This window comes from Podarcis filfolensis, assembly GCF_964270895.1.
Source record: "Podarcis filfolensis genome assembly, chromosome: 4".
NCBI lineage: Eukaryota > Metazoa > Chordata > Lepidosauria > Squamata > Lacertidae > Podarcis > Podarcis filfolensis.
In genome coordinates this window covers 36,428,929-36,452,313 of record NC_139607.1, presented here as the reverse complement: position 1 = coordinate 36,452,313, position 23,385 = coordinate 36,428,929, and the positions used below count along the sequence as shown (strand labels likewise).

At 39.3% G+C, this 23,385-nt stretch overlaps 1 protein-coding gene across 1 annotated transcript in view; it reads left to right on the top strand.

The window, feature by feature from the left end:
- The window catches only part of PUDP (pseudouridine 5'-phosphatase), a 61,700-nt gene that overhangs the window by 5,923 nt on the left and 32,392 nt on the right, over positions 1–23,385 (top strand). The window contains exon 2 of the mRNA XM_083612200.1: positions 17,430–17,648. Coding sequence (XP_083468326.1) covers positions 17,430–17,648 — 219 coding nt within the window. The remainder of the gene's footprint in view (positions 1–17,429; positions 17,649–23,385) is intronic.

Genomic DNA, 23,385 nt, shown 5'->3' with positions numbered 1-23,385 from the left:
GAATGAGATATGCTTTTCACAGATGTTTCCCTTGTGGTTGTGGGAGTGCAGTTTGGATAAATTAGTTATTTTATTTCCTAATATCACTTAATCTTTCTTACTGAATTTATACAGACCCAGTGCTTCCCAAATATGATGCTGATTGAAAAGTCCACATTTTCCATCTTCTCATTAGCTGGTGTTTGCCTCCCTTTTCCCTCTCTTCAAGCTCAGTCTGCTAGGGGTTCCATAACTGTTTGGCATTTGGTTGCTCTCTGTATTTAAGCTAGCATCTCTCTTTTTCATTCAAACTGATTTCTGATCTTTCCATACTTTTGGACTTGTTTTCCAGACTTGGTGCTGCTCTGTGTTTACATGGACTTCTTTTCGTTATAGGGTTTTCTTCCTGAACATCCTGGATAAATATTACATTTCTTATTCTTTGGATACAGGAGAAAAATGTTGTGACCACATTCAAACCACGAAAAGCCAGATCTCTCTCTCTTTCTCCCTCCCTCCTTAGATGAGGCACACTACCCCTAAGATATCGGATTGCAGCCTTCTCATTATAAGCAATAAGAAGGAACACTGGATTAAATGATAAAAATCCTTAAACTTTTAGAGCTAAGAAAACATGCTACATCAGCTTCCCACTTTTTGTAAGATTATTAGTGTTTTATTACTAGTAGAAACCTGAATAGTTCTATAATTGCAGAACAAGTCTATCTGAATTCTAATATGCTGTTTTAAAATTCTGTTCAAAGTCTAATTTCTATAATGCATATGCAACAAGATTTAGCTAGGCAGCTTAAAAGCAGAGCACACTTTACTGTGTAGCACAACGCCAGGGGAGTAGGAATAACTGAATTAAAATTTTGATGTACTGTTGAATAATTTTAAAGAAGAGAAGCTGATCTTTATGTATGTGTGGGCAGGAGAGAAGGGGCAGAAGAAGAAAGGCAAACATTCCGATTCTTAGTAAATACTTGTAGCATAGGTGGTAAGTTACATTTACAAGAGCAGCCCCCAACCGAGGAAAAAATTGTTAGGCTGTACTACAATTAAATTTAACAGCATATCTGTATGTTCACTTTTACTCTGTGGGCTGCCTGGATAAAATGGAATCCCAAGTAAGTGCTGGAGCTTTCCAAAGCTTGCAGCAACATATTTTTGTATAGCACTTGGGGTTTATGGAATCTCTGGCTAATCTAGACATTTGAATGAGTCTGTGAAACTGACATTGAAGATTTGGCTAGAAAGTAGTATGATGAAATTAGCACTTGGTATATGTGTCTGGCTGCACAGACCAACATAATGATGCACAGCAACTGCTCTTCAAAATCCCTAAGTGAATGGAAATCTAAATTTCATTTTTTTAATGTTATGAAACATGCTGTCATTCAATCCCATGACAAATTGGAGGGAATAGTTCTGTCAGTGGTATCAGTGTCAAGCGTCTAGTGGTGAGTAAGTACTAATTATATTTGTTTAGCTATAAACCTCAGCAAAATAGGAAGCAAAATAAACAAACCGGAGTTGAGTCTCAAATTTAGGTCTTAATTTCCTGGCTGTCAGTGTAAATTAAGAAGCACAAAATGTAATATAATGAAAACTATCAAAACATCAAAGACATGCAAAGTTCTTCCTGCAACTAAACTCCGGCCAGTATTTTTCATAGGGACCTTTGTAAAGTGGACACTGAATAATATAATGGATAACATCTTCTGTGCTAGTTTTACAAAAGGCACAACAATGCTGTTCCAAGGGTAATTTCGTATAGCGGCTATCCAAAAAGCAGAGGGCATGACATTAAATGTTGGTTCTGTGAACACTTTTCTACGTAGAGCTAGAGTAATCAGAACCGGTTTTCTGCTGTCCGCAGTTAATGCTTGCATACAAACTAGAGAATCTTGAGGAATTAATAATGAGAAAACCTATTTAGTGCTGGGATAGACAACATGGTGCCCTCTAGATGTTGGAATCCCAGTTTCTCTCAGCCATAGCTAGCATAAACAGTAGGATGATGGGATGGGTTGATGGGAGTTGGACTCCAGCAACATCTGGAAGGAACCACATTGCCTACCCTAATCTAGCGTAAAGACTCACTTGGAGTTCTTCAAAGTATTTAGTGTGAACTAGAAACACTGTGGGGAGATGTTATATATTTATTAGTAGTTTTACTGTCTGGCAGTGGTGACTGAAAATTGTTTTGAATGGAGCTAAATGCCCCACCAATGTGCAGAGACCTATCTGTAAAGTGACAGTCTCTGTGGCAGCATCAATAGTAAATCATTTTTGGAGTCCTGATGAGGACAGGTGGGGCCATTTGCTTTTAATGTATATTTGAACAATACAAAAGAAAGGTAATTTTGCAAACACGTTACTTTAGGAATACAGCAGGACCCCAAAAGCTTCAGGTAATATCTGACTAATTCATACTGTGAATATACTTATTAAAATCAAAGTTAGTCATGGCTCACTTATCCATTGATTTTAGTAGGTCGAGTGAGTATAACTTAGTTGGCTAATCTCTTATGAAGTTGATAAAAGGATTGTAGCTGGAGTAATAGAGCACCTGATCAAGTTCTTCTAGTTTCCTGCTTAGAGCTACTTATTCTTAATTGATGTGTCTTTAATGAGAGTCAGGAACTCCCTAAGTGCTTACCTTCTCAAGTTAAAGAAGACCATACCTATTTCCAAGTCCTCTGCATGTTCTGATGGGCATTGCAGAACAGAGGAGTTAGCTTTAAACAATCAGCTGGTAAACCAAGCCAACATTTCTGTACTCCCTAGGGTGGAGATGAAATTCTGGACATTAAGAGCTGCTTTGCTTATTGAGCTATTGTATCTTTTGGTGAAAAGTGTAAGTGCCCTATGGTTAAGCTTAGAGCTCAGCCTGGCCTTCAAGTTATTAGCTCACTTTTGTTGCCACAGATAATACGAAAAGAACCAGAATGGAAAAAAAAATTACAGCAGTCTTGTTTACAGAAATAGCTCTCTTCTGCATGTGTACTTAATTTGAATTATCCATTTTCTTTTTTCTTTTATCAATACACTTACCCTACTTGGCTCAAACGAATAAATTTCATTAGGCCTCTTCTACGGAACTTGTGCTGGAGGCTGTTTAAAAAGGAAATGGATAGCAGTCTTATTGTGTATCGAGTTAGTATGCGTTTCTATGTGGGAGTTTGGTTCCTAGGTGAATTTTCTCCTGCAGCATAGCAAATAGTACCAATTCAGTTTAAGTTCACCTTTCTGTGTAAATTCCTCTTTATTATGCAATTAATCTTGTTAAGCTCTAAAGTAGCAGTCTTCATAAATTGTGTTCCTCATTGTCCTGTTCAGGTGACTGAATAACATAACTGTGTCCCTTTTCCTTATCTTGGAGTGAGGACCCTCTGATCCACAGGCCAATGTGACCTGCCATATTTTTTGTTTTCAAGGCCTCTTTGCTGTTCTGCCAAAGGCAGCATTCTTTCCAGATCTGTAGCCAATAAGCACACCAGTGGATGAAGAATAAGTACAGTGGTACCTCGGGTTACATATGCTTCAGGTTACATATTCTTCAGGTTACAGACTCCACTAACCCAGAAACAGTGCTTCAGGTTAAGAACTTTGCTTCAGGATGAGAACAGAAATTGTGCTTCGGTGGCACGGCAGCAGGAGGAAGCCCCATTAGCTAAAGTGGTGCCTCAGGTTAAGAACAGTTTCAGGTTAAGTACGGACCTCTGGAACAAATTAAGTACTTAACCTGAGGTACCACTGTAATGCTTTATTTGCATAAGGTTAACAGATAGCAGCAGGTATACAAAACACAAGTTATAGCATACCAGACAGAAGTCACACACATCCTCCCCTTCAGCTGCCCGGAGCTCCAGGTAGAGCAATGAGAGAGACCCCAGCCAACAGTCTCACAGCACCTGGTACCCCAATCTGTGAAGAAGCTCTCTGAGCCCCTTCAGCCTACAGCTTTTATAGCCCACTTTAATCTGATTGATTGCACCTGGTTAGCAGGCGTCATTCATGATCAGCGCAGGACAAGGGGTGTGACTCAACAGGAATGCGGAGCAGCTGAGAGTCTCCAACTCAATTCCTACACCTGGGTATCCTCCCCATTAGCCAATCAGCACTTAGAACACAGGGGACCCAGGAAACTTCTGACACAGGTGTGTGAAAAACAAATTATACTACAGTGGTACCTCGGGTTACAGACGCTTCAGGTTACAGACTCCACTAACCCAGAGATTGTACCTCGGGTTAAGAACTTTGCTTCAGGATGAGAACAGAAATCGTGCTCTGGCAGTGTGGCAGCGGCAGGAGGCCCCATTAGCTAAAGTGGTGCTTCAGGTTAAGAACAGTTTCAGGTTAAGAACGGACATCCGGAATGAATTAAGTACTTAACTTGAGGTACCGCTGTATCATGAATCGGCAAACCTTAAACCAGGGATGTAAAAGGGAAAGAGACAAGTCATCGAACTCCTCAAAATTACAATGGTCTTCCATGTTTCCTCTACATTTGCTATCTCAAAACACTTCCTATTTCTCTAATTGTAAGGGATTCCCTTACTTGAAAAAACAGCCATATTATGCTATGTAGCCTTTATTTTTCTGAAGAGCAACCAGTTTTCTGTATCAGAAGTAGAGATGGGAAGGCCTGGAAAACCCCCGGAATTCCCCCCCCCCAATTTTTCCATTCCCCCCCCCCCCAAGCCTTCCCAGCTCTAATCAGAAGATAGTTCTGGTATTTTCCATAAGCATGGGAAATGGAGTTAGTTGACTTTCTGCACTTGTAGCAGAAAATTCAGTTACTTTTTAAGCAACGACTGACAAAAACAAAACAAAATGATCAAAAACGTTAGCAGTTCATCCGTCCATGCTGACCTATTTGTCAGAGAATGATAGTCCTGGCATGCTGCTTGCCTTGCTGATAACCCTGGGCAAGTGACTTGCTGGAATGGATACAGTGTTTAATGTTCTGAAGAGGCAAACCTTTGTTGCTAATGAGTAACAGCAGCACAACTTGAAATCCCTGATAGCAGTTGGCCCTGCGGCAGTGGGGATATACGTAGGGACAAGTAATGTCCAAAGCAGTCCTGGCTTCCACTGAAATAAAGTGTCATCCATTGAAAGGGTCGTGACTGCATCAATTTAAGGGGTTTGTAAATCATAGTTTCGCTTTCCTCTGATTTGATTTTGGACTAAGAGGCATATTTCTATACTTCGTGAAGATTTGACAGATTGCCTTACCTGTTTGTTTTTTTAAAGAAATCCGTTGAAGGGTATAGATTTGCAAAGAGACTGTAGTCAGCAGGTGAAAAGAATCAAAAGAGTAGAAAATGCTGTAATGTAGTATTAGAGCAAATGAAAGAGAATGAACCTAAGCCCCAATCAATAAATAATCTGACCCTCCTCAGTTATCCACTTATGGGCTCTTTTTGCTGTAGTTTTTACATTTTGATTTAATCTGAATACTTCTCTGAGGGACTTTTCACACATTGCTTTTTTTCCTTTCTGGTGATTTTAAGCTTACCTTCACCGTGACAATCAAAGGCATTAAAACTGACAGTGAAGTTTAACTTGTCCTAACTACAAACATCGACCCTGTACTTAACAGAGTTCTTTGTAACTGAATAAGCCCTTGATTTTCTCTTGGTGTTTACAAATGATGCAATTAAACAGCATAGGTAATTATTTTCAGGTGAGGCATTTTCATTTAATATGATCCAGAATGGGCTATTCAGTCCTTTCACACACACCTTTTCCATCCGTAATCGTAATTATCTGCCCCCTTTACTGTACAGAAAATGCAGTGCATTGCATGTTTCCATAGTTCTCCACCTTGCCATTATGCATATATCTCAGGAAGTAAATAATAAAGTTGCTAATGGCCACCCTGCTATGTTTGCCCACATTGCCATTCTTTTTACACTTGCAGTCCTAAGTTGTAGGTATGGCTATCTCTTTGATTTCTTCTAGCTTGTAAAGGGCAGACCTGAGAAATTTGCTTTGTATGGAAAAGTTACAGTTGTGTGGTAACGCTTTCTTTTCCTGGCTTCGTGGTTCTGAAACAATACACAGAATCATAGAACCATGGAAACTTGGAGTTGGAAGGGACACCAAGCGTCATTTAGTTCAACTCCTGTAATGCTAAATCTCAGCTAAAGCATCCATGACAGATGGCCATCCAATCTCTGCTTAAAAACTTCCAAGGAAGTGGAGTCCACTATTTATCATGACAGTCTATCCCACTGCTGAACAGCTCTTAAATGTTTAGTAGGAATCTCCTTTCTTGCAATTTGAAGCCATTGGTTTGAGTCCTACCCTCCAGAGCAGGAGAAAACAAGCATGCTCCCTCCTCCGTGTGCCAGCCCTTAAGATATTTGAAGATGGCTATCATATCTCCTCACTCTCCTCTTTTCCAGGCTAAAGCAGGCTTTTCCAGGCTAAACCCAGCTCCTTCAAGCGCTTCTCAAAAGGCTTTGTTTCGAGACCCTTGATCATCTTGGTTGCCCTCCTCTGCACACGTTCCAGCTTGTCAACATCCTTCTTAAATTGTGGTGCCCAGAATTGGACACAGTATTCCAAGTGTGGTCTAAGGCAGAATAGTGTGCTACTATTACTTTCCTTGATCTGGACACTAAGCTTCTGTTGAGGCAACCTAGAATAGCATTGGCTTTTTATTTTGCTGCTGCATCACACTGTTGACTCATGTTAAGCTTGTGGTCCACCAAGACCCCTAGATCCTTTTCACATTTACTGCTAGTGCCCCCCATGCAATATTTGTGCATCTGGTTCTTCCTGCCTAAGTGCAGAACCATACATTTGTCCTTATTGAAATTCATTTTGTTAGCTTGTGTCCAGTTCTCCAATTTGTTAAGGTCATTTTGGATTCTGATTCTGTCTTCTGTAGCATTAGCTACCCCTCCCAGTTTGGTGTCATCTGCAAATTTAATGAGCATCCCCTCAATTCCTTCATGCAAGTAATTTATAAAGATGTTGAACAGCATTGGACCCAGGACAGAACCCTGTGGCACCCCACTTGTCCCTTTTTTCAGGATAATGAGGAACCATTAGTAAGTACTCTGGGTTTGGTCAGTCAGCCAAATTAACATTAACATAATCTAGCCCACATTTTACCTGTCATAGAGGCAGGCAGTCACTCCTGTTGTCATAAATGTGTGAATTGCCTCTTATTATTATTCAATAAATTGGTATACTGCCCTATACCTCTAGATCTCAGGGTGGTTCACAACATAAAATTACAATATAAAAACCAAAAAAGTGCACAATAAGAATAAGGACAAAGACAACCCAATTATTTCTCATTCCACAGCACATTTAAAAGGGCATCAGATGTTAATTAGCCAAAGACCTGGTTAAAGAGGAATGTTAGTTCTTATCTGAACTTTTCATTATCATCATGTTCAATGCATTAATGTTTTATGGCATATGTTAATTTGTTGGTTGTTTATTGAATTTTTAATTGTTCTATTTTTTTTGCTGAATTATTATATTTTACTCTGGTACCCTAGGATGAAGAGTGGGTTAGAAATGCGCCTAACGGATATTTGTGTGGTTTTTTTTTTTTTTAAAAAATGGACCTTCCAACCTCCATAGGTTAGGCTGAAAGTGAGAGAAGGCTGCGTATACTACTAAATGCACAGTAGTTAGGAACAGTGACATGTGTATATCCTTTTCTAACCTTCAACCCTGAATTGTGCAGGTTGGGAATACAAGGCCATGTGACTCAATCCCACTTCCTTGAAAGAAAAGTTAAGACTAGGGCTTCTGTCTCTTAACTTTTCAGAAGTAAGAAGCTTCTGCTTTCCAAAGCACGTATTTGGTAGCAAAAACTAATTGTAATGTAAACCTGGAGACAGTTTTAAGACTTTAACCACTGTGTTGAATGGATAAAAAGGTTCACATCTTTTTGTCACTGTTGCAGTCTTTTTGTTTGGGTAGCTCTAATTTTATGATGTGGTAAATTGAAAGGGGCATAGTAGTACTGCAAGAACCAAGCACATATTCTCTCCTGGCTTTAAAGGGCAAAGGTGCTCTCTCCACTGGCTCATTACAGCAAGCAACAATAATGCTTCTGTTTCCACAGCCTTCTCAAATACCTGTCTTGGCTTGATGGGTTTGGAACTGTTGGGCTGACAGTCTGCATTGTGTGGAGGGAAGGGAAGGCAGAAGTTCATGTTGACAATAGGCTAATTATCTGTGGGCAATTACATTTCATCTCATGCAAGAAGGGATTTTGAATAAATTCTTGAAACAGAATGAGTTGAGTCTAGGCTTAGCCATGCTTAGGAAAGACCCACAGAAATCATCGGGACTTTAGTTAGTTGTGAGTAACACACTGTTAAGACCTTATTCATGGAAGACAGTCTTAGTTGGCTATGAATGATCGCCAAAGAAGAAGAATATGTTATAAGCCACATTGATTTCAAAGGGAATGATTTGAATTGTCCCACCAACACTTTGAATTGTCCCACCAACACAAACATTTCATGGGGGGGGGGGGGAGAGTTCATTTTACTGGCTCCTGCTAGCACACCTAAATAGTTGAATTCAGCCCCAAAAGTCTACTCTATACATAACCAGTCCTATAACAAAACATCTGATGATCTGAACTTCATCGGTGAAAAGTATCCTCTGGAGCAGGGGTGTGGAATCTCCGGCCTGATGCCTAATTAGACCTCCCAGTCTTCCCCTTTTGGCCTGCAAGGCTATTTTGGCCAAGCCACATCCATCTGTCCTGCTTATGTCACCAGTTGCGGGGCAGAGAAAAAATTTGCTTGGCCCAAAGGGGGTTTGCAAGCACTGGCAATAAGTGGCTCAGGACCACCTCTCCCCATATAAACCAACCAGGACTCTGCATTCATCATCTGAGGCCCTTCTTTGTGTGTCTCTTCCACGTGAGGTCCAGAAGGTGGTAACACGAGAACAGGAATGTAGAATTGTTGTTGTTTTTTTAAATAATATTTATTAAAATTTCAGAAGAAGTTACAAAAGTAATAAAGAAATAGAAAAAAGAAAACAAAAAATACAAAATACAGAAAGAATAAAAACAGTTAAAAATAAATCCATCTTTCCATACCTTGCCTTTCATTTACTTGTTTCCCTGACCTCCTCACACCTCCCTTTTTTGTATTCCAGTTCAAATGGTTAATTCAGCAAATCCTTTCCCTCTTTGTTTTTATCTTAATTCTTTATCTTAACATATTATAACTTTATATTTTCATCTATTAGGAATCCATTTTTACATACTCCTTTTTAACATTATTGCTAAAACCGCTTCATTTCATTCCGACATCATTTTAGCATTCCTTAATTTTACAAAGTTTCTGTAGATAATCTTTAAATTTCTTCCAATCTTCTTCCACCAACTCTTCTCCCTGGTCTCGGATTCTGCCAGTCATTTCCGCCAATTCCATATAGTCTATCACTTTCATCTGCCATTCTTCCAAGGTGGGTAGATCTTGTGTCTTCCAGTACTTTGCTATGAGTATTCTTGCTGCTGTTGTAGCGTACATAAAAAAAGTTCTATCCTTCTTTAACACCAATTGTCCGACCATGCCCAGAAGAAAGGCCTCTGGTTTCTTCAGAAATGTATATTTAAATACCTTTTTCATTTCATTATAGATCATCTCCCAGAAAGTCTTAATCCTTGGGCATGTCCACCAAAGGTGAAAGAATGTACCTTCAGTCTCTTTACATTTCCAACATTTATTATCGGGCAAATGGTAGATTTTTGCAAGCTTGACTGGTGTCATGTACCACCTGTATATCATTTTCATAATATTCTCTCTTAAGGCATTACATGCCGTAAATTTCATACCTGTGGTCCACAACTGTTCCCAGTCAGCAAACATGATGTTATGTCCAACATCTTGTGCCCATTTAATCATAGCAGATTTAACCGTTTCATCCTGAGTATTCCATTTCAACAGCAAGTTATACATTCTTGATAGTATCTTAGTTTTGGGATCTAACAGTTCTGTTTCCAATTTTGATTTTTCCACCTGGAAGCCAATTTTTTTGTCCAGATTGTAGGCCTCCCTTATTTGATAGTAATGAAGCCAGTCTCGCACTTTATCTTTTAGTTTCTCAAAACTCTGCAATTTCAATTTGTCTCCTTCTTGTTCCAAAATCTCCCAATATTTCGGCCATTTGGCCTCCATATTGAGCTTTTTCTGAGCCTTCGCTTCCATCGGTGATAACCACCTTGGGGTTTTGTTTTCAAGTAAGTCTTTATATCTTATCCAGACATTAAACAATGCTTTCCTGACAATATGGTTTTTAAATGCTTTATGTGCTTTAACCTTGTCATACCACAGATATGCATGCCACCCAAAAACGTTATTAAAGCCTTCTAAATCCAAAATGTCTGTGTTCTCAATGAGCAGCCATTCTTTCAGCCAGCAAAATGCTGCTGATTCATAATAGAGTTTAAAGTCTGGCAGGGCAAATCCACCTCTTTCCTTTGCATCGGTTAGTATTTTAAATTTTATTCTGGGCTTCTTGCCCTGCCAGACAAATCTAGAAATGTCTCTCTGCCACTTCTTGAAACAGTCCATTTTGTCCAAACAGGAATGTAGAATTGTGGGATGCTCTCCCCAGTGAGGTTCGTCTGGCGCCTTCCTTATATATCTTACGGACTTCCTGCCTGTTATGTATAAAGGTGCAGGAATTTCAAAGGACTATCACAGTGGAGGGTTGCTGAAGTAGGAAATTACAGAGTTATGTCTTAAGTTGTTTTGAAATTTTATTTGACACACACTGAGAAATTCTGGTGGTTTGAAATGTCGCCCAGAGTAGAATTAGTTCTTGACAGTAGCAGACAAGCAGAGCTCCACCAGTCTAGTAAATGCAGATAACTTCAGAAGCTATTTGTTGGGAGTATATCTGATAGAGAGTTGTTATAGTAAAGCAAAGCCATAAGGGTTATTCAGCTGGCTGGCTAAAATGAAGCTTATTGATCAGTTACGCTGCCCAGTAAATTTTTCTTTGAAGGTTGTTGAATGGTACAGTGTAATGGTTTTGTCTATTGTGGCGATCCAGCTATCATCCATTGAGCCCTTAATCGGACTCCCATTGTAATAAGTACCAGTTAAATCAGATCTATGAATTGGATCTTTCCTCCCCTTTTTCTATACTAAAAAAATGCAGTGATGGCAGAATAATACACCTTTCTGAATTAACTAGCTTGTCTTAAATGCCTCCTCATACTCTTAAAAATGTTGTTTTGCTTCTTATTACCAAGTGATAAACATCTTAATACAATAGCAGTTTATAAAGGACTTGCTGACACAACATCAAGGATAACTACATGAAACTGTCTGTATTGTAAAAGAAAAAAATACCTTTAGAAGCTTTGAACAAAAATGGTGATTAAAATTATCCTTTATATAGCAGTAGGGAGAACAAAGTAGAAGGTTTTTCCATAATGTTAAGGTATTCTTTCTTTGTATTGTGGACATTTGTTCCTTAGAGTATACTAATATCATCTAGAGCTGCAGTTGGAAAAAGCCCTCACACCGAACAATTTTGTTAATGGAATTTGTTATAATTATTTTGTGCTTCAGTTTCCCATCTCTCTCTGAGAACTGCTGCCTAGAGGCCTAATTAATGGAAATAGATGGCCTATGAGACTCTCATCTTGTTAAGGTTAGGCCAGTAAAAGCTCTGCATGCCTGTTTTTGAAGCAAAAAAGGTGCCTGCTGCAATATTTTTCTCGTATTTCATTGAGTAATTTTTTGTACTGACTGTTCCCCTCAGGTTATGTTTGCATGCAGATACTAGAGAGGGGCCTCCTTGAAATGGTGGGTACATGCAAAATATTTCTAGAACATTCATTTGGTTTCTGCAAAGGAATGTAGTGCATAATTTGAACTTAGTTGATGGGACCTTTGATCCAACAGGGATTATTGGTAGTAGTATTCAATTTATTACCCGCCCTTCACTAGCAGGTTCCAGGGCAGGTTACCACAATTTAAAAATCAGTATTTAAAAACAGCTAAAAATAATTGCAGTCACGGGAATGGCGTAGTTCTTAAAAACGCACATGCTGGGAGTCAAAGGCCAGAATGAAGATTTATATCTTCCATCATTTGCTGAAAACTGTAGTAAAGGTGCCAGATACATCTGTGAGGAAGGAATTCCACAATTTAGAAGCTTTCATAGACAATGCCCTCTTCTGAGCCACCACCCACCCTGAACCTCTAAGAACAGCGGAGCTACCAAGAAGGCCTTCTCTGCCTTCTCTTAATACCTGGTGGGGTCAGTACAGAAAGAAGTGGTATTTCAAATATTTGGGGCCTAAGTTGTTTAGGGTCTTAAACACTAGTGTGTTTAATGTAACTGTATGTAAGGCTGTATGAAACAATTGCAATGGTCACTTACTCACTCACATACCCAGAAAAAAGGAAGCCCTTTGCTTCTTGTTCATTATCCAGTTTTCTCTCCTCTTATCCCATGCCTGAGTGCTAAGTCTTCTTAGGAGCATTTGGTGAAGGACTCTCTGCAAGTATATATTGTATACCACATTGTCCTTCCATACATACATGTTGACACTCAAAAGAATATCAACATGTTAGTAATATGGGATAATTTGTTCTTAAGTTTGCGATCCATTTAAAACGTGTCAAGCACATTTTAATAGTACATTTTACTTAAGCTAACTTCCAATCATGTAGTAAGTTAGCTGGCTAAAATTTCCCCTTTTTAAAATTACAAGTGATTTCATCTCTCTTTTAAGAATGTATGAATATCATTTATTTATTTTATATATTAAATTTGGGGGAATAGCCTTTCCAGTTGGCTAACAGGTTTTTTTTAAAAAACAAAACATTAGAATAACAAAATTCAGCAATGTCAAATAACTTTCCTGCTGCTCTTTGTTAATATTTAAGAGCCAGGTAAAAATACTTCAAATAAAGCTCATCTAAAAGGCTTGGACAAATAAAAAGAACAAATGTCATATGGGTCTGGAAATGTATTGATATGGTTTTGTCACAAGTTCTTTTTCATCTTAGCTTGATATAATCCCTCCATTGCCTTCTGCAACAACAGTTATAATATGGGTATTTCTCCAACCTCTGTCAAGATGAAGATAAACATTGAGTTTTTGTCCATTCACTCTATCCTCCTTTGTGCATTGTTATCCAGTGGTTCAAGTGGCTATTTGGTGGCTATTTGGTTGGTTTCTAGAGTAAGCCTGCAATCTGTGCACATTTAACTTGTGGACATTCAGCTTTACAGTAGTTCCCCAGTGTGCTTTGAGCTAGGGCAAATCAGCGCTGTAAACCTAGCTTTTGAGACTTCTCGCAGTTCTTCTCCTTGTCTTACAGCACCACCGTCTGAATCTAAGTGTTAATATATATCTGTAAAAACTGTGGTCTTGCTTTCCTTTTTCTCACTTGGCTCTTTTTACTTCTGTGTGAAGGTGGATGAATCATTGGTTCCCATTAATCTGAAACTGGTTGTTTTCGCTTGCAGCTTGTGGGGACTGGGTAAGATGATTTTGAAGCAGCCCATTATACATGGGTAGAATGTGCTTCACATTTTATTATTTGAAACATTGTTACACTGCCCTTCATTAAAAGGATTTGAGGGTGGCAATCATTGTACAATTAAACTATATCCTTAAAGTGATAACTAAATCAAAAGCACCACTGAGGCGTTATAGATCTTTTAAAATGATTAATAATCACAGCTTAATATTGGAACCATAGAATTATAGAGTGGGAAAAGGACCACAAGGCTGATCTAGTTCACCTCCCTGCAGTGCTAAAGAGTTCATGATGACTCATCCCCAAAAACCTGAGCTGCAGATCTCATAGCAGAACTTGAAATCAGAGGCAGCTAGTAACAGAAAAGGTCTGCAATGATGAACAAGCTTAGGATCTCTCTCTGGGACCAGAGAGAGGAAAATTCACCAAACTGCATAAAAGATTTAAGGGACTGAAGCACATGGCTTGTTTGCAATGTGTTACTTTGTTCTTTGGTTACTTTGTAACCAGTATTGTCATTGTTGGGGGTGTGGTGGGAATTTTTTTATCCTACTGAAAATAAATATTTTTTGTGTGATTTTGTCCCAACCCTCAGATATAAGTTCATCTGTGGTGCAGATAGGCTTAAGGGTTTAAGTCAAAAGTTGAACCTTCATGATACCAGAATCATGACTATCCGTTACCAATACCCCCTTCCGGAGATGCAAGTATGAAAAAGTATTGAATAGTCCCCATTCTGGCTTTTAAGAGACCTGACTATTCAAAAAGCTGCCTGGTTGAAAAATTCTTAAATTTACAAACTTCCTTAGCCAAACACCATTGTATACAGTAAAAATTGTTAAATGAATTAGTGTGAGTACGCTTTAAATTTGTGTGATTATGCTTCATATTTTAAGGATTAACTATATAAGAATAATAATTCTCTGCTTGAGCCTTCTTGGGACAACAGTTGTGACCATACTACAGTGTTTGAACAACCGAACTCTTGCAGTAGTGAATTACATTTTTAATCAAGAAGCAAACTACAAGCATTTTTTTTTACACCCAACCAACAGTAAACATAATGTGCATACAGTAGCATCCATTTATAGCAAGTACTTATGCTGTCTTGAATAATATGGCAAAAAACTTGTTTGCAGCAGCTAAAGCCTAAAAGAATAGAATACCTGCTCCCCATTAGGATGAGTTATAGATACTTTCATTGAATTATGTTAAGTGGTAATCAAAAAACTTAATTTCAAATCATTGCTTGATTAAATTAGTTGCAATCCTTAGTTGTTGGCAATCACATTATTATTTTTATTTCAGAAGAGATTTATTAAAAAAAAGTGCTGCAATATGTGTAGCTTGCGCCTGTCTTTTAATATATTGTTGAAGAATTTTGACTCATCATTCAGAGGTTGCTAATTGTTTTGAGTTTCCATCCATTTTAATGGTTTTAAACTACACTCCCAATATATGTGTAGCATGTGCTATAGGAACTTTGAAACAATATTCAGAATTCAGATATGCTTGTTACACTGGGGACAGTTTATCACACAACCCAACTGAGGAAATTAGTGTTAATCATTGTGCCTATTGGGTCTCTCTGGTGTAATTGTTTTAATCTAGCAGAAGATGCTTCTGAACAAATTTCCAAAATTATAGCCCATCTATTTTCAAGCCCAGATTCAGGAGATTTTTTCTTTTCTTTTCATTGTGGGAATTTTGCTTCTATGAATAGGCCTGCAACTAGACTTAATATGAAATCTAGGTTTTATTGTCATTTTTGTGTGATCATTATTTCTACTATATTTTGGTATATTATTGAAGGGTATAAGAATAGAAAGGAGTCATCCTCAATCTCTTGGTAGATCAGTGATTCCCTGAACCAAGATAGAAGCAGAACTTGTTTCAGCACTAAAAATAAGGATACACATCTTAATTATGTTGCCAATTCCTTTTCACATAAGCTTGCTGTGAGCATCATGCAGTGCCAAATGAACAGGGTATGAGTTTGTTTGTGTATTGCATGCATCATCAGGCTATCAGTCATGGCATCTTTTCGAGCCTATTCACTGGAATAGTGCTGACTGAGACTTTGTGAGCTTTTGAGGAATCCATGATTCTGATCACAAAAGTTGGAAAAGTTCAGGGAGAGGATTCAAGAATTGCTGGTTTTTCAGCTGTGATGATAGAGTGAGGCTGCATCCCTTCTCTTCCTCCCTCTGCTGCAGCCTGATGTAATGTCTGCTGCCAGATGACAGCTTCTCAGCAGAGCTGATAGTAGCCCTGCACTTCTGTCTTTTCACTCCTCTATCATAGTCTGATGTAATGGCTTCTGTGAGGTATATGGATCACCCTTCCATTGGGCACTAGCAAACTGACCTGCTGAAATGACCTCAAATGCTTACTGCATGAAATTACTGCAGCTAAAGTCAGGTTCATGATAAGAATGCAGAATCTAGAAATGTTGAGTTGCGAGCCACTTGGGAGTTGGAAACTCGCATGAAGTAAACAGGTGGTGCTCATCTACTGTTTGTTGTTGTTGCTTATTGTAGATTTTTGATAAATAGATTATAATACAGCAGAGATGAGGAGAAGATGGGAAGGAAACAGGAAGACAGGCAAATTCAGGAACTAATACTTGTTAAAGTTATATGGCCATTGAGGGAGACAGTTTGAGAAGGGGAAGAGCCAAATGACACTTCATCTAAGCTGGTCTTCAGCTCTACTGCAGCCAAATGGAATGACTGTTAATGGATTAGTTGGACATGCTTTTTGGGGAAACTATCTTTTTTTCCTCCAAGGAAGTATAAGAAATGGTCTACATTGTCACCATTCAAGGTGATGCTGAAGGTAATGAGATCCTTTGGCATCCTGTGATGTCATTTCATATTTCAAGAACTGGAAACTGACCACTCCCAGCTGCAGTGGTATAATTGAACCCTTACTGGTACATTAAGGCAATGCTAAAAAAGAAGTCAAGAATGCTATGGCCAAATGTGCCATGATGATTGACTAATGGATAGCAATGAATCTTCATCACGTGAACCAGTGGTGTCAACCTACCTTTGTATTTTTGTGTAGTAGGCCTCAAATTAAAGAAATTAGACCCCTTAACCTTACTGGGGGACAAGTGCTCAACAACTTTGCTTTTAAGAGCCGCAATAAAACTGTACCATAATGGCTATGTTTGCTTGCCTTTTTCTAAACTAATGAATTCAGGAGAAGGTTGGTTCCTTGGGCTGAAACTTTATATGCATGAGTGTGCCCTGAAGAGAACTTACTTGCTCTTAAACCCCCTTGATTATAGGTTATAGGGTTGTAATTGAAATCTAGTCAGATGTAAATGTAACAGTGCCACTGGCAATATAATGCAGACTGTGGCATCTTTTGAAGAACTTTTAAAGTCCTGTTCAAAGGCTTGCAAAATAAATTACTTTATAGTTTAAATAGAATATGTAATGACATCCCTTGAGTACTAGATTTCCTTCTTCATTTGTTATCTTCAGTTCCAAGATAAAGATTACCTCCCAATTAAGGCATTCTTTTTCTTCCACAAATATGTTCCAAAGACGTAATTGTGCATTGCAGCCTGCAATAGTGTGTTTTGAAAATATGAGGGTTTGTCTTCTATAGCAGTGTGAATGTGAATTTATAATCTTGTTGCCATGTATTTAATGTTAAAGGTTATGTGGCACCCTGATTTGGGTGGCCTGGCTGTGACCTTAAGTCAGAAGTTATTAGTTTTGCCTGTCAGAAAAGGCTTACATGATGTTCAAGATGAATTTCTTATGGCCAAGAGTTCAAGACCCTATTGTATTGTCTTTTATTCTTGCCAACATGTTCACCAATAGGAGCGCTGTCTTTTCCCTCCAAGAATGCAACATAATTTGTAATTACGCCCCATTCTGACATCATGCCACTAATATTGTGTGTTTTTTATTTCCTCAGATACTGAACGTCTTTATACTATTGTGTTCCAAGAAATCTGCAACCGCTTTGGAAAAACCTATACCTGGGATGTAAAATCCTTAGCAATGGGTAAAAAGACATTGGAGGGATTAACCATTATGCGAGATGCCCTGGACCTCCCGATAACCATAGAAGAACTACTTCATGAAAGTAAAACGAAGCAAGAAAAAGTGTTCCCCACAGCTGCATTGATGCCAGGTTGTATTTCCTCTAATCAAATGTGTGCATATCCAATTAAATCTTGCAGTTTGAATTTGAATAGTTACATTCACAAAATGCTTTTCTCTGGTGCCTGGTTGTTTCCTCATCACCTTGGAAGATTGAACTTTTTTTTTATTTCTCAAAAAACCCACTGCGGTGTCTTCTAAGAATAAATATGATGCACTTTTCAGCAATGCCATCTGTCTCTTGCATATGGGGGAGAGAACATGTGATATTGTTCTACTTGACAGCTCTGAATGCATGTATGGTTAGTTGCCGTGTGTTTTTAAGCTGTTGATAGCTGTTTTCACAGGCCTCTCCACACCTTCTGTAGTGTCCCATGGATGCCCAGAAACAATGTTACCCTACCCTCTACCTATTAAAGGGAATACTGTCTTTAGGATGTGTGTCTGTGTTCATTTTCCACATTGTCAGGCATGACCCCCCTGTCAAGTGTTTTGGCATGTGCATTGGGAGGGGTGACTATTGTTGTAGTGCTGGATCGCTCTTACTCCCAAAGGAATCGGGGGGGGGGGACCTGCAAATCAGCAAACAGTGCAATAAAAGCATTCTAAAAACTTTTAACAACATGTTGTACATTCTCACAATTTATATTTTCAAAGTTACCAGGAACAGTGTCTCTTTCAGCCACCAAATGCCTGGGTGAAAAAGAATGTTTTTAAATTTGTCCTGAATGTTAACAATGAGGGGTTCAGCTCACCACAAATGGGAAACCACCAATGAGAAAGTCCTTTTAAGGGTCAGTGCCAACTGGGCAGAATACAGCAGTAACACAACAAATATTGGCTGGGTTTTTGCAGAAGCAACAAGAGTGACTTGCATCATTCCTGCTTTCTTAAAAACAAAGAACAAACTTGCAGGGGGTGGGGGGAGAAGAACTTCAGAGAAGGAGAGTGTCTAATCTCTCTCTTTGTGCTGGGCATTGGAGAAGACCAGTGGTGTAAGTCCTCTTGCCCCTGGCTTCTGCCTCCTGCCATAATATGAGACACCTGAGCTTTCCTTGCACAAGCTCTTTGCTTATGCCAGAGGACTTGGAAGAAGGAAGGCATCAGTAGTGAGTAAAAATAATGCACATCTAGTATGCCATACTCAAGTTTCTAGACCTTTGAATCCACACCATGCATTAATTAGGGGTTGAATAGCTATATTAAGCAAATAAACTATTGCTCTTTCATAAAAAATCAATTTATATATAAAATGAATGCAGATATGTTAAGTGTATGTTAAGAAAGTTGATGGAATGGGAGCTGCTTCTGTTCTCCCTTTCTGCATGTTTTCCAGTTCATGAAAATGGCTCCAGTTGTTTCACTCAGATGTTTCCCCATTCAGCCATGCATTCACATGCATAATCATCACATGGACAAAAATAGGCCATATAGCCTGTCTGTGGATTGACCCCTACATACAAATAATTAACTCTTGTCATATCCAAGAGCCACTCTTCATTACAGGAGAATTGGGAAATCAACAGTATGGAGCATTTATTCTTCTTAATTCCCCATTTATGCAAAGTTTCTACATACCAGAATCTGAAAGCCAGTGCTATGGCCATTGCTTGCCTTCACTTAAAGAGTCATGCATAATAAAGTAATGCTTTTCGAAAGGTGCAAAAAAGACAATATCCAATAATATCCCTATATTTGACTTTTTAATGGGAGTTTGTGATGATGATGACGATGTCAATAATAATAGCAGAAAATACAGAATTTCTGGAATGGTTATTTAAGGCCATTGCACATTCCAAATAGTTTTAAGCTTATTTTACCTTGGTGATGGGAAACCAATATGCAACTCAGCACCTACTAGTCTGCCTCTCTCCAAAATGATGGGAACCTAAGTGCCCCCCCCCCCAGCTTGAACCTGTAATTGTCCTATAAAGTGGTGTTTGGCAAGCTACGGGATATAGCAGAGAGCTATACCACAATACTGCCATCATTTTCCATGTTTTCTGTTGCTGCTGTTTATTGTGTTCTACTTCCTAAGCTAGTTAAAAAGACAATTGTTGCTTACTGGATTTTCCACTGGGAATAATGCTTTAATTTATATTGCTTGTTGAAATGTGAGTAACTTTCCAAATGGATGTGTTAATGATTTTCCAAGAACTGCTTTGTGCTACTTTGTCACACATTTAAAAATGGAGGCTCTCTGCTTTGAGCCTGCAGTTCTAGGGATTTGCATAGAATTGTTGTAGATGGAGACTTTTTTAAAATTTTTTACTTTAAAAGAAACAGAAGAAATAGATAATTGATTGTGTTCCTATTGAGAATCCATCTCTGGTACATCTGTTCCTATTTAAGACCAAAACATAACAGATTCTACAGTTTTTACATTTTCTGTTATACTGATGTCTAAATCCCTGGGAGCTATTGCCCCACCAAGACACAGTTTTTAATCATCTGTCTTAAGCAGCAGAAAATGACTAAGTGCCTCTTACACAATATTCTCTAGATTGCTAATTTTAGCCTAGCAGCCCTATCTGATAGGAAATGCAAAGAGACAGGGACAGACAGAGAAAGTAAGTCTGATTGGTCAACAAGTAAGAACATGATGGAAGTTCAGTGTTCCCATATTTTGTATAAAAAGGTAAAGGGACCCCTGACTATTAGGTCCAGTCGTGACTGACTCTGGGATTGCGGCGCTCATCTCGCTTTATTGGCCGAGGGAGCCGGCGTACAGCTTCCGGGTCCTGTGGCCATCATGACTAAGCCACTTCTGGTGAACCAGAGCAGCGCATGGAAACGCCGTTTACCTTCCCGCCGGAGCGGTTCCTATTTATCTACTTGCACTTTGACGTACTTTTGAACTGCTAGGTTGGCAGGAGCAGGGACCGGGTAGCAACGGGAGCTCACTCCGTTGCGGGGATTCGAACTGCCGGCCTTCCGATCGGCAAGTCCTAGGCTCTGTGGTTTAACCCACAGCTCCACCCACGTCCCCATATTTTGTATAGGCCTTCCTATATAGATATTGTTATTGAACTTATATCATTCCCTTCCAAAGGAGCCCAGGGCAGCAAACACATCCATGTTTTTGTTCTTTAAAAACTTACTAAAACAGTTAACAGTTTTAAAATCCTACAGTGTTGCCAGGAACAGCATTATTCAGCCACCAAATGCCTGAGTATTTGTCCTGAAACTGATAAAGCCTCTCCTCTTGCAAAGAGGGGAGGGGTTGTGGGCGGGACCCGATGTCTGCCTCATGCAGGGGGCGTTGCCCCCTGCTCCCCCCACTCACCTGGCTGGCGCACCTCGCCCACAGGTAAGCCCCCAATCGGGTGGCTTGGAGGGGGCGGGGTTTGCAGCTCAACTTGCTACTGTGCCAGCCATGCGGCCTCATTTTCCGCCTTCCCGTCGCGAGTCACCCACCCTTCACTCCCCTAGAGCTCAGGGTTTTGGTTTTTTCTCTTGGCCTTGCTATGGACCTTAGGTTGGTCGCCCAGGTTGTCCAGGGGGCCTGGTAGGAATTTTTCCATTTGGCATTAGGCCTTGTGGTTTTTTTGCCTACCTCGTAGCAATCGTCACAACTTTCTTGGTATTGGTGGGTAGGTTAGGCATTGGAATGTGTTTGTGGTGTGTGGAAGGGCTAGGTGTGGCCATCGCCTACGCCTTCAATTTTGGGTATTCCGTTAAAGGAATCCGGTGGTTGTGGATCCTGTCCGATGCCTGTGTGGGGGGGGGCCATGGCACGACCCTCGGTGACATCAGGGGAGAGCTTATAGTTGTATTAGCATCAACAGGCTCCACCTACTGGTGAATAAACCCCCTTTTTAGGCTCACCCCTCTTTGAGTGGGTGGAGTCAATTGTTGTGATCCAATGCCTAAGCCAATACCTTTTCACTTGCTGTAATCAATAAAGTTGTGGCCTTTTCTTGCCCATTAACCTTATATTACGTGTCCGTGTGTCTTCATTTCACTAAGCAGGGATCAGGTCCTCGAACCACAATATTGGAAACATATGCACATCACAGCCACCACCGAAAAGGCCCTGTCATGGGTCAGCACCAACTGCACAGCGCCTGGTGCCACATTATCTTAACTTAATGTCTGGTCAAAAATTGTGCTAGAGACTTGCTTTTAATATGTTAAAGGATTTGAATACCCTTTAAGGACTGCTTGCTCAGCCCAGTTGGATCATAAGTAAAGCTAGTAAATGGTGTGTTTTTAAGTGTCGGAAAAAAATTACTCCTCTCAATATTATCTCCACTTCTGTTTCTCTAGCTGAAAAAATCGACCCTCTACCAAAGTCAGTGCAATGCTGAATATGCCTGTAAGCAAAGTTTCATAGTGATGTTTGCTGTAACTGGGAGAATCTAAGCATTAGAAAAATTAAGCATCAAATGTTAATGCTATAGTGGCAGGATTTGGGGTCATCTGGTGGACTGAAAATACATGACTTGTACACATCTTATGCTCCATGCAATTCAAAGGTGTAAATGTGAGGTATAAGAAAGGGAAAATATGTGTAAACTAGTATTGTTAACATAACATCAGCTTGTAGAAATTGTTGTAGATCTTTCAGAATATGGCCTTTAAAGGTGTGCCAAATCTACTTTGTTTTTCACTGAAACTTTGAGATCCCCCATCCAGACCCTTGTGCAAACAGTATCCCTTTAAAGAAGAGGCATTTTCGTAGCTCAGGGACATTATCATAGCTCAGGGACACATTCTAGCCAGGCAGAAGAATGGAGCAGTGCCAGTGAAGTTCTCTAAGGAGATGGGGTACGGTCTGGGAAGAGTCCAAAGGGCTAATTACAGAAGTCTGGAGTACTGCATTTGTGATCCTAAAATCTGAGATACCCAGCCCTTCTAGTTATAGTGTGGGATGTGATGCTAGTTTCATAGCCACTTCCACTGATGCTCCAAACTGATAAAGTATAGAGCAAGCTATTCTCTTAGCTCATGTCAATCAGAAATCAGCAGGGCTGGATTTAGGTTTGATGAGGCCCTAAGCTACTGAAGATAATGGGTCCCTTTATATGTCCAGCTGTCCTTTGTCAACAGCAAATTTTCACTGTTTTTTGTGTTGAATATATTCTATATGGTAATTTATGGACCTTATAGGTATCTAAATGCCATTTGCACATAACAAAATATGTATGTTATCAAAGTAATTGCTGAACTGAAATGCAATTAAGAAGTATATTCATATTAAATTTTGGGGGCACCCAACAGAGTGGGGCCCTAAGCTATAGCTTGTTTAGCTTATACATAAACCTGGCACTGGAAATCAGAATTGCTTTTGTAAAAACAAAACAAAACCTGCTTTCCTTCTTTAAAAAACCCACTGTGTCCGTCCCCAGCCGCCTGCAGTGAAATTTAAATTTGATGGAAACATGTTGAAGTCTATTTTGAATCATTGACACATTAGAAAAGAAAGTTGGTCAAAACCAGGTTTTTTAAGAAAATGAAAGAGAAACCTGGAAGATCCCTGTAAATAGATGAGGTCTGCAATATAATCAGTTTTGATTATTTGTGACTGCTAAGCAAACAAGCGAACTATTGATTGTTGATCTCATGTTATGCCCAATAACTACAAGCCCTTTCTAGAAATCTCTTGGCTCCTGGATTTGCTCAGAAATCCACGCATTTCAGAATTCAGCTGCCCCCAACTACCCAGATAATGCAAAAGGCACATGGGGCCATATGATTAAAGTTCTGCATTATTTTCCTAGGTAGTATACAGGATATATTTAGTTGCATATCAATATTCTAAAATT